Raw genomic sequence first — 12509 nt, forward strand, 5'->3', positions numbered from 1 at the left:
ACTTTAATAAAGACTAGATTCCCCTGCTCTGTGCGTCTGGACTTCAAATAATGAAAATTATCGATGTTCAGAATAGTTTTTGTCAATATTACTCTGCCATGGAGAGGGGAAAGAGCCTGGTTTAGAGGCCTTTTTGGTGTCTGGAGGGTGAGAGCATCATCTAGTGGACAGAGTATAAATACAAATTGTCACGGTAATGCTTCACGCCACACCTTTCACAATACAATAAAGCAGGGATCATCAAGCAACTACAGCCGCGGGCAAATTTTTTCTTGAGCGGGTGGTCGGAGGTCCAAAACATTACTACAAATAATTTGTAGACTGAAAATTTTCCGCAAGAAGCAACAAACAGATATATTTGCCTAAAACATAATAATTTCAAACCTTACATTGGTATACAATCACGTCTCTCCATTATGCTTGGAAATATTCGGGAAGAGATTTCCCAAATGAAAGTCACTTGGAGCTGATTTCCTGGTGTTTTTAGTCTTTTATGTCCAACAATGAAAATTGTACAAATAAAACAAATTATAAATGTATCTCTTTTTTTTTTTTGCTTTGAAAACTTGGGGGGCCAAATAAAACCACTCGCGGGGCAAATCCAGGGAACGGGCCGCCAGTTGGGGAACCCTCCAATACAGTTTAATAGTTACATATAAAGATAATACTCTAAATTGCTTTTAACACTGTTACAATTGCTGGATTTATAATGTTTTTATAATCAATGTTCCTGACTGACAGAGCGAACACTTTGCCATTGCCATCAGTGTGGGTGAGGCGTTGTTGTTCTGAATGGCCTGTATAGCTGCTGCTTTGTGTTCTCCTCCATCTCAAGGACTCGGCGCCTGACAACAGCCAGCCAGCCACTCCTCTTTCTCCATTACCTCTGCTCATCCAGTGCCCACACACACACACACACACACACACACACACACGTCTCTTTCGCTTTCACTTAATGTCTAACTCCATGAAAAACACAGGCACGAAAAGAACACTATCACATACAGAAACACAATCAAACAAATACACAGATTTGGCTTATATCAAGTCACATCACTTGGCGTTGCATACTATTTTACTTGGTCAAAGGCTAAATGTCTCAGTCTGTATATCTTGAATATGCAAAAGAGAATCTGGATTGCATGCAACAAATGTGTAAAAAAAAAATATATATATATATACACTACCGTTCAAAAGTTTGAGGTCACGTAGAAATGTCCTTGTTTTTCATAGAAAAGCTACATTTTTTGACCATTAAAATAACATCAAATTGATCAGAAATACAGTGTAGACATTGTTAATGTTGTAAATGACTATTGTAGCTGGAAATGGCAGATTTGTAATGGAATATCTACATAGGCGTACAGAAGCCCATTATCAGCAACCATCACTCCTGTGTTCCAGTGGCACGTTGTGTTAGTTAATCCAAGTTTATCATTTTAAAAGGCTAATTGATCATTAGAACACTCATTTGCAATTATGTCAGCACAGCTGAAAACTGTTTTGCTGATTAAAGAAGTAATAAAACTGGCCTTCTTTAGACTAGTTGAGCATCTGGAGCATCAGCATTTGTGGGTTCAATTACAGGCTCGAAATGGCCAGAAACAAATATCTTTCTTCGGACACTTGTCAGTCTATTCTTGTTCTGAGAAATGAAGGCTATTCCATGCGAGAAATTGCAAAGAAACTGAAGATCTCGTACAACACCCTTCACAGAACAGCACAAACTGGCTCTAAACAGAATAGAAAGAGGAGTGGGAGGCCCCGGTGCACAACTGAGAGCAAGCGGACAAGTACATTAGAGTGTCTAATTTGAGAAACAGACGCCTCACAAGTCCTCAACTGGCAGCTTCATTAAATAGTACCCGCAAAACACCAGTCTCAATGTCAACAGTGAAGAGGCGACCCCGGGATGCTGGCCTTCTAGGCAGAGTTGCAACGTGCACGTTTCGTTTTTTGCCCTAGCACTACACAGCTGATTCAAAGCTTGATGATTAGTTGATTATTTGAATCAACTTTGTAGTGCTAGGGCAAAAAACGAAACGTGCACGTCTTGGGGTCCCGAGGGCCGAGATTGAGAAACCCTGCTATAGTGTATTGGTCTCTTGAGATTAAACTGACACAAATGTTAGTTCCTCGCATATTAGCAGATAAACTCCAGTTAGAGGAGTATTAGGCAAATGCATTACACTCAGAGCCATATTTAGATTAATGGACAAATATTACAATGTACCAATAATAGTCACATTCGTTTTCAGCACAATTAATTTATGTAAGCAGACTACATTCATTAATTAAGTTTAAAATTGTCTAGAGCCTGTTCACAAACCTCACAACTCTTGTCTTGTATTATGGCTCATTATGTGTCATGAAAAAAGGTTGACAATGCGCAAAACACATCTATCATCAAGCGTATTATGTTATGTAGCTTCATCACCAGTAGGTGGTGTAATTGTATAATTTTAGATCAGCTATGAATTGACGAATCAGCTGCACGAATACGGGTATTTCTGGAGTTTCACAAATGTGCTTGGTTAAAATGATCTATTATAACATGACTCGTTTATAATCCATATTTATCTGGATGATAAACCTATGTCCCACTAATTGCCCTTGTGACCATTATAATTTGTTTGACAATGATGTGTCTGGACTTTAACATTGGTTGTTTGTTCTTTTCCATGGGAAGCTAAGTTATTTACAAAAAAAAATAATTACATTTTGCTAAAGATATTGAATATATAGTCAAAATATCTATAAGATCTTCTCTTTGGATGAGATAAATAAACACATACCGTGCATATTGTCGTCTTTTGATGACATCATCACTGGGACTTTCCGGATGCGTCGGGGTTGACATGTAAAAAGTTGTCTTAAAACTGGACCACTCTAGCTAATATATCACCGCATAGAAGAGGAAGACCGATAGAAGGAAACCATGAAGGAGGATAAAGATCCAAATGACACCGAATGGTTACGATATTAAAACGATCTGTTGTCAACAGGGACAGACATATTCAAAAACAGAATGTCAACAACGCGGCCCCTTCTCGGTATGAAGCGAGTCACCGAGGTAACCTGTAAGGAACCCCTGGGAAACAGGCTGTCGCCAACAGGGAGCAAACAACAGCAAGAGTCCCTGACAGTGGACGAATTTGCTGTCTTTGAAAACAAGCAAGAAGAACTGAAATGCGCCAAGCCCAGAGTAGAACAGGTTTTCCGGGTAGTTTTCACAATTATCGGCCTTTTGGACACTGGAGCCCAGAGTAGTACAGCATCAAGGCAGATATGGCTTCAACTCAAGGGGAAGAGAGACGACGTGTCGAGGGCAAAGGTAAACATTGACTGTGACTTATTGAAATTAGCTTGAGGCTTATAACATTGATACCCATTCTTATATTGTTTTATTTATTTTTGTCAGGCAGTTAAACAGCCATTTAACGTTAGTAGAGAAGCGCCATCCTGGAAATGTAAGCGACAAATCAGGCAGTATAATCAATCGCATGGTCATGGTGTACCGAATGGAATAGCTACTATGCTAATTGAGAAGTTGTTTGGGTTTCATAATCTGATAAGGCTCTGTGTCATATGCCTTCTAGCAAATTAACTGTACAGATAATATATCAGTAACGTTAAAGATTATAGATCTAACGTTAGAGTCCGGCCAGGTTTACATCATTCCGTAAGATCCCGAATTGCATGACAGACGGACAAGCTGTTCTTGGCGTTCCTTTTGTTTTCATTTCAACGCTGATTTCCCGTTCATTTTACTACTCTAAAAACACCAGTCTTAGCTAGGCTACATCTTTTACACTTCTGTGCCTTGAGTTTTCCCTGGACAACATCGTGTAGCGGGCAGGTAACGTTCAATGTACAGATCACCGGATTCGGTAATATCAATGTCACCTGTTCGACAACGCGGAAATGATTACTATTGGTGCCAGTAAACTTGGAATCTCCTCCCACCCCATTGAGAACACAGAAAACGGAAACCCCAACACAGTTATGTCTTTCCTCATCATGTATCTTTCCAGTGTGTAGTCATCAGGAAACCATGTCTGCTGTATGGAGAGGAGACACACTGTGACAGGTGCTTCTTTGACATAGTCAAACTTGAGGCTGATTCATCAAATATTTCTGGAAAGAGGTTGAGATTTCCTCATTGGGTTTCAGTTTGTTTCTGACAACTTCCCATCTTCCACGTTTTAATCTCGCCAATTTACAGTCAATGTGGTGATGCCAGAGTTGACTGAGAGTTGTCAGTGAAGATGAGTGAAGTTTCTTGAGTAGGCGTAGAGGGGGTATCCCTGTGCATCATGCTATCAGTTTCAATTGGCGCATTACCCTGTTAAGCTTCGAATGTGGACCTTCTCGTGTGTATGATGAATTTTTTTTGTCATGTCTACTTTTCTAACTGGTGTTGACCCTGTGTTGTTGCAGGAGTACCTGAAAGGCCTTTGTGATCCAGAGCTGCAGCAGGAGGAGCACTACCCCGTGGACATGCACTGCATCTTTGCCGGTGCCCGGGGTCTGTTCCTTGACCGACTGCTGCGGGACACCAGCGCTGAAGTTGTGATGCTGGAGCCAGGCACACTGCGCCTGCTGGGCTGCTTTGAGTCTGTCATCATGGCAAAGAGCCGCGTGCAGCAGTTTGTTGCTCTCTTCCAAGAGAAGCGCAGCCTGCCCGGAGATAGGGAGCCGGCCGTGAAACGCACCTTCAAGACGTTTGTGGAGGAGCGAGATGATAAGTATGCCATGGAGCTGCTCCTGTTGCCCAGTGCCCTGAAGGAGGAGCTGCTAGGTCTGGCCCAGAGCCCCACTCAGCCTTTTGGGGTTATAGACGTGGACCAGGATCGCTCCCAGAGCAGCACTCCTGTCACTGACCTCTCCAACCGCATCCTGGACACCAGCTTTGAGGAGAAGGCGGTTGGGGCTGCATCCGGGGCCGAGACGGGGTTGTTGAATGGCGTCCGGCCCTCCCACAAACGCCGCTCGTCGGAGAGCGAGCTGAGGGACACCAAGAGACAGTACTCCCTGGAGAGGAGAGAGGAGTCGATGGAGAGAGAGCGCCACACTGTGGCCAGTGACAGCCGAACTAAGACCCTCTCCAAGACCAACATGGGGCTGATGGTGCTGGACTCTAGTGATGGTGCGGATGACGGGGAGGCTGTGAGCCCTGAGACCAACCTGCGGTGCCTGGTGAACTTCTTCAGAACAATGGGCTACCAGCAGGAGGTGGTGGAGCGGGTGGTGAAGGAGACGGGCCAGACAGAGGACACTTTTCTGTTGCTGGAGTGCATTGTGGAGGAGAGCCAAAGAACAGAGAGACAGCGGGGAGGGGCATCCTCAACCCACAACTCTGAGTCTTCTTCCTCTACTTTCAACTCCAGAGATAAGGATAGAGGGCTAGATAGAGTCCCAAACCGAGCCCTGAATGTAAAGTCCAAGGAGAACATTAAGCCACCCAGCAGCAATGGTGTTGGCCAGAGGGGACAGTATAGCAGCATGCTGCAGACAATGACACTAAAAAGGAGCAGCAGTGCTCAGGGGGCTGCTTACGATATCATCACCATCAATGATGACGAGGACAGCACAGACACACTGGCTAGCAGTAAAGCCAGGATGGCAGAGCAGATGGATTTTCCATCGGGGCCCAGGATGGACTACCTGTCCCGGGGAGGGGCTCAGACCATGGGGCCGGTACGTGTGGAGAGTGTGACGGCACTGCGGAGCACACCACAGCGCCCAACCCAGCCAGCAGACACACGGCCAGGCTGCTCCTATCAGACCCTGTCAGCCAGAGTCCCCCCACCTCGCACAGAGCCTGCTCCACCACCCCTGACTGCCACGACCCGCTTCCATGATTCCCTGAGAAACCCCTACACCCTGACCCTACAGAACGAGCCTGGACACCCTGATCTCCGCCACATCATCATTGACGGCAGCAACGTGGCCATGGCGTGAGTAACCTCCCCTTTCTATACAACCCTCTGTAGGAGGATGTGGAACAACACTGAGAGCCCACACTCATTTTCTCGTCATCAGATATGACTGTCTGGAACCACCTGTGTGTAGGCCTATGTGAGTGTTGGTGTGTGTGTGAAAGCAGGAGTGTAACCCTCACTTTCAAGGGTAACATAAAAGCTCATAGCTGAGAGCTCTTCCAGTAACCCTCAGTGTATGAATAGGTAGGCTTAAGGCATGGCCACCGTGTCTTTGGCAAGGCTAATGACTGTCCACATGGGAAAATCTCTATAAAATAATTGTCAGTAATATAACTCCAACTATCTCTCTCAACTTGCCAGTTCTCCTCTGTGTCTTACTTCGCGCACCATTTTATTCTGTCCACTGAAGTCATTACTGGAAGTTGTTTTAGTCAGAATAATTGTAATAGAGGTTTCACCCTTTCAGACTCAGACTAATCTGACTGGCAGAGCTAACTTCAGTTTGTGTGGACTGAGTTAGGCTACCTACCTCATCCGAATGACATCAGAATCACATTTCATGATAAGATCTCAGAGTACATATGCTATAGGGACATACAAGTATGAACAAGTATGGGGGTTTTATTTTAGAAAATTACAAGGGGAAATAAAGTTTTGTATATTTGGCGATTACATTTCCATGTTGACACGGTGATTTTACTATCCACGTCAGTGGTGCTGCAGTTAGTGAGTTCAAACAGGATGTGCAACTTTCTCTTTAAGAGGGAACTTCCCTTGACTTTGCATTGCCCCACAAAATGAGGCGTGTGTTTTAAGCTGGTGTGTGTTCACAATATCCTCTGGCCGTTTGTTTGTAACGGTTCTAATGAGATCTACTGGACCCCCTATCTGCCCATATTTTCCAGCAATCTCCAAGTAATAGAAACAAACCCTACTTTACTTTTTTTTTAGATATAGAATGAGATTAGTGTATTGGGAGGGATCAACAACTCTGGGTAGAATTGTATAAAGGCTGCATTTAAACTCACCATATCTTTATTTTTGGACCACAGCACTGCTAACTTCCTGCCAAAAGCTGTCTCTGACCAGAGGCACATTCTACTCTGTTAGGCTACGTCTTTTGTAGATGTCAGAGCGTCTTTCACACCTTCAATGTGTTACTTTTCTGAGTGGCTTTCTATCTGAAACTGGGCTGGCACAGTAATTTTATAATCGTGTAATTGACTATTAAGGATAGACAGTCATAAAATAACCGTCATAGCAGTTTTAGTAAAATATTATTTGAATTTGAATTAACTTCATATTCAAGAGGAAGGATGCAAAACTGGCCAATTTTAGAATTTTGTGTTTTGGACAAACAGCTGACTGAAGACGGAAGGCTGGGCATTCAGAAACATAACACCTGCAGTTGAGGCAGTGACTCTACAGCATGATGGAAGTTTGTTGCTCCTTGTTTCAGCAAGTTGTTGTTATAGCGGTGACCGCAAATAAGTCATCCAAAATTCCATGACCATCACAGCCCTACTTGTTACTCACCTTTGACAATACTGTCTGAAGACAATCCTCAATTTGTCAATCTGAAATACAACAATCACTTTATGTATTAGGATGGTTATAAGCCGTTCCTAAGTAACCCTTCCTCCTTGTGCTCCTCTGTAGGCATGGTCTCCACCGCTTCTTCTCCTGCCGGGGGATAGCCATCGCTGTAGAGGCCTTCTGGAGGCAGGGCCACCGGGAGATCACTGTCTTTGTGCCTCAGTGGAGGCAGAAGAGAGACCGCTACACCACAGGTCAGAACAAAAAACATACCACAGCACAGGCCACCCCAACCTGGGCTCAATCTCCTCCCTCTGGTTTTGGGGGGTGAAGAAGTGACATGAAATGTACCGGTAGTTCAACCAGCCAAGGTTTTGGTCAGGAGAAAGATGATTGTACTTTGGCAAATAGTTGTGAATATTACTGTTTGAATGGTGATAAGACAGAAACATGTGGAGCACTTTATGTGTGCTCTGTTAAGGATATGGTCTTAATATGTGTATTTTCTCCACGTGTCTCAATAGAACAACATTACCTAAACCAACTGGAAGACCTGCGTCTGCTCTCCTTTACTCCTTCCAGAGAGGTCTGTGGACAGAGGATTTCCTCCCATGATGACAGGTACTGCAGAGTCACACATCTCACCACATCATACAGCCAGCCCACCCTCTGTCATCTGCTGCCACCTCATCCATAATCACCTTGTCCCACATTCCCTGCTGCCACCTCATCCATACTCACTAGGGTTGAATGGCGGGAACCCGGTTACCGAGATTTACCACCCAAAACATTCCCTTTTCCCGGGATAAATAACTGCAAGAGACCGGTAAATGATATACATGTTTTATATGAACAGCAGGGTGTTAAATGATATGCCATGTCTAAATCTGAATTCTCTACAACCTTCTGTCTGGTCATTGCATGATGAATCATCAATGCTCAGGGTGGGGACCGACAGCCCATCTCAATATGTAGACCTGCACTATATAAACACAAAAGTACGTGGACATCCCTTCAAATTAGTGGATTTGGCTATTTCAGCCACACCCGTTGCTAACAGGTGTATAAAATCGAGAACACAGCCATGCCATCTCCAAAGACAAACATTGGCAGTAGAATGGCCTTACAGAATAGCTCAGTACCAAACTGCCTCTGGAAGCAACGTCAGCACAAGAACTGTTCGTCGGGAGCTTCGTAAAATGTTTCTTTGGCCGAGCAGCCACACACAAGCCTAAGATCACCATGCGCAAAGCAAACTTGACTGGCCTACACAGAGCCCCGACCTCAACCCCATCTAACACCTTTGGGATGAATTGGGATGTCGACTGCGTGCCAGGCCTAATCGCCCAAATCAGTGCCCAACCCCACTAATACTCTTGTTGCTGAATGGAAGTCTGTCCCTGCAGCAATGTTCCAAAATCTTGTGGAAAACCTTCCCAGAAGAGTGGAGGCTGTTATAGCAGCAAAGGGGGGACCAACGCCATATTAATGCCCATGATTTTGGAATGAGATGTTAGACAAGCAGTTGTCCACATACCTTTGTTCATGTAGGGTATTATCTCATCATGGTGACTTTGGTGTGGTGACAGGTGGACAGACCTACATTTGCTGCAGCGTAGCCTGTGCTACAGGAACAAAGGCCGAATGTGCGGCTAATTTACATATCTCCATCTGGCTTCCGGGGTCTCTCTTGTTTTTATTGCAGCTGCAGAGTTTTAAAACAGGAGCGAGCACTCTCTCTCACCCATCAGTTCCATTCAAACTGCATTCAAAATACATAATCCTGTTCAAGATTGCTAGATGCTTAGATCTATATCTATATAGATATGATGTCCTAGCTTACCTCTTTCAGGTAATACATTCAATGCCTTGTTAGCCTTCGATTTAGTTCATGAATGGTGGGTTATGCATAATAAGCTTCTAACGTATAACCTCTCTTGCGCAATACGTACACACCTGTGCGCCGCTGGTCTCTTCTTTTTTAAAATGTTTTTTAAGTATCCTTAGCTCTTGCTCCATGCAGGAAAAGCTAGACTAGATTAGCTTGCTGGACATCATTTTTGGGGCATTTCTTATACCAATAGATTATTCAAAGAGGGACACAAGCTCTTGTTTGTTAAATACAGCAGCCAATAGAACTCACGGGTATTTTGAAAGAAGGGCAAACGCTTGATGGCCGTAGGCTATAGCAGTTAATAACTATAGCAGAATGATGAAGATAAATGAAACAAGTTTTGTTGTCCTTAACTGTTGAAAGTGAGGAAGGAATGAAACAACACTAGAGAGAGAAAGGAGGTAGGCTAATAACATTAGTGGAAATATTATGAAAATGTTTAAACAAATTTGCTAGCCTATACTTTTAACTTTGTAGGCCGCATGTGCTGCACCAGAGTCGCATGTTCTCTCTCTGCTTTATAATGGTTTGAACGAGGTGCGTAATTCCAGTGCGTAATATGCAGTACCCTATGCATTGGATAACCGCACAATCATTTAAATCAGGCTCAGGTTGCATCAGACTTGAATTTTAATCAAATCCAGACACAGGTCTATTTAAATGCTTTTGAATGACACTTCCGGTTTTGGTGGGAAATACCGGGTTACCCGGGAGAAAAATAATTTATTCTCGTGATGGAACATTTTATAAAATACCTGAAATATTCCACCCTAAACTCTGTCCCACAGCCTTGCCCACATTCCTTACTGTCATCCATATTGACTCACTGTCAGATGACTTGGTCTATCTTATCTCTCTCTCATCTACAGGTTTCTGCTCCACCTGGCAGAGAAGACAGGAGGGGTTATCGTCACCAATGACAACTTGCGGGACTTTGTAAATACATCAGAGGCATGGATGAGGATCATCCAAGAGAGGTGAAGGCCTTTTAACCAATCATCAGACATGCACTCTTGTATATAATCCCTGGATTATATATTACCTTCTCCTCTCACACTGACTGGCCCCTTTTTCCAGGCTTCTGCAGTTTACCTTTGTAGAGGACCACTTTATGATCCCAGATGACCCCCTGGGGAAGCATGGCCCTCACCTGGAGGTGTTCTTACGGAAGGACAACAGGTGTGTGTGAAAGGAGATGATAGTATTGTTTATACAGAATGACCTTACTGCAGAGTGTATTGACCATATGTGTGTCTCTCTCACAGACGGAGCCCAGTCACACCTCCTCTGAGGCCAGACCCCCGAGCCACCCCGCAACCTGTCTTTGGCCAAGCTCTGCAGTCTGCCCCTCGCCCCTCATTTGTCCCTCGCCCCACAGCTACCCCCCAGATGAGGCCACTCTCCCACTGGCCACATTCTGGGCCCCCTGGGTGGCACCCCCCTCACCCAACACCCTCACCACCTCCACAGAGGTCACACCCTCCTCACCCCTCACCCCCTCTTCAGCGATCAAACACCCCTCGCCCAACACCCTCTCCCCCTCCCCAGCGGTCACCCTCGGAAACCATAGAGCTCAAAAGGAAGCTGTACGATATCTTCCCCGACCAGAAGCAGCGCATTGACCGTATCCTCAGTGACAACCCCTACATGAGGGACCTGAATGCACTGTCAGGCCTTCTGCTGGGATGAAACCAAGCACAAAACTGTACTCAGTCACTCACACACAGATACACTTACAAGTCTCTGTCGAAGAAGGGTGCCAATAGTAGGCCTATGTACAGAAAGCTGAGCTATTTAAAGTTTTTCTATTAAAGTCGGTCAACTGCATTGCTCTTGGATGGCTATTTGTTTGGAAGGCATAACTCCCCTTTTTCTACACATTTAAGTTCAGCAGTGCCCATGGAACATATACCATACAATTGTGGGGAAGGAATTGTCCAGCTGGCATCTACTGTATGTGATGTCCACATGTGTTCTAAATACTTATTTCCTGTCATTTGTCTCTGCACAAGTCTTTAAGGTGTAAAACCAAATTGCTGTAATAACTGCTGAAGGAAGGTTATTTTGTTCATGTTGTAATATAATTTGTTTCTGTATGATTTTGTAAATATGAACATTGACATGTGCAGGTATGGTTTTATGTAATTAACCACACAAGCTCCATAAAGAAGCTTCTTTTTAAACTAGCCATACTTCATTCCTTCAGTGATTCACAATCCAGTGCTTTGATACTATGTTGGCATGGTAGAAGGGTTCCTCTAGTCTAGATACACGGCCTGGAGACACCAGTGCCCTGTCCAAGCACAATCCAGTGCTTTGATACTATGTTGGCATGGTAGAAGGGTTCCTCTAGTCTAGATACACGGCCTGGAGACACCAGTGCCCTGTCCAAGCACAATCCAGTGCTTTGATACTATGTTGGCATGGTAGAAGGGTTCCTCTAGTCTAGATACACGGCCTGGAGACACCAGTGCCCTGTCCAAGCACAATCCAGTGCTTTGATACTATGTTGGCATGGTAGAAGGGTTCCTCTAGTCTAGATACACGGCCTGGAGACACCAGTGCCCTGTCCAAGCACAATCCAGTGCTTTGATACTATGTTGGCATGGTAGAAGGGTTCCTCTAGTCTAGATACACGGCCTGGAGACACCAGTGCCCTGTCCAAGCACAATCCAGTGCTGAAAAAAATATATTCAAAACATTCTTAAACATGAGGAAATTATATTCCTTGAATGACATCGCAAATATTGCTTACAGAGATTGGCTGCTAAGTCCCTTATCTTCCTGTACTGATTGTCCACTACACTCTGAGGACATAGCCATTGTATCTTCTGGAGAGTCCCAGACTGACTCAGAGCCCAGAAACAGAGCCAACTTACCCATGTTACTCAATGATCTGGAACACCCTGGCCACTCTTGTACAAGTCACTACCTTTTGTAATGGTAACATAGCAAACCCATTATTCATTGTTTGTTCAATGAACAACGATCACAAATAACTCTACCTACATGTTTACCTCAATTACCTCGACACTGGTGCCCCGACACATTGACTCTACCGGTACCCCCTGTATATAGTCCCGCTATTGTTATTTACTGCTGCTCTTTAATTATTTGTTATACTTATCTCATAC

The 12509-nt window shown here is 44.3% G+C and overlaps 1 protein-coding gene across 1 annotated transcript; it reads left to right on the forward strand.

Moving 5' to 3' along the window:
* Positions 1-2827: 2827 nt before the first annotated feature.
* LOC139393235 (nedd4 binding protein 1) lies at positions 2828-11561 on the forward strand. Its single transcript, XM_071141742.1, has 7 exons — positions 2828-3334; positions 4441-5960; positions 7605-7735; positions 8006-8102; positions 10245-10352; positions 10453-10554; positions 10641-11561. The coding sequence occupies exons 1-7, from the start codon at positions 3029-3031 to the stop codon at positions 11062-11064; spliced, it is 2688 nt and encodes an 895-aa protein (XP_070997843.1). The 5' UTR covers positions 2828-3028; the 3' UTR covers positions 11065-11561.
* The last annotated feature ends 948 nt before the right edge of the window (positions 11562-12509 follow it).

This window comes from Oncorhynchus clarkii, chromosome 1 (genome assembly GCF_045791955.1).
Source record: "Oncorhynchus clarkii lewisi isolate Uvic-CL-2024 chromosome 1, UVic_Ocla_1.0, whole genome shotgun sequence".
NCBI classification, from domain to species: domain Eukaryota; kingdom Metazoa; phylum Chordata; class Actinopteri; order Salmoniformes; family Salmonidae; genus Oncorhynchus; species Oncorhynchus clarkii.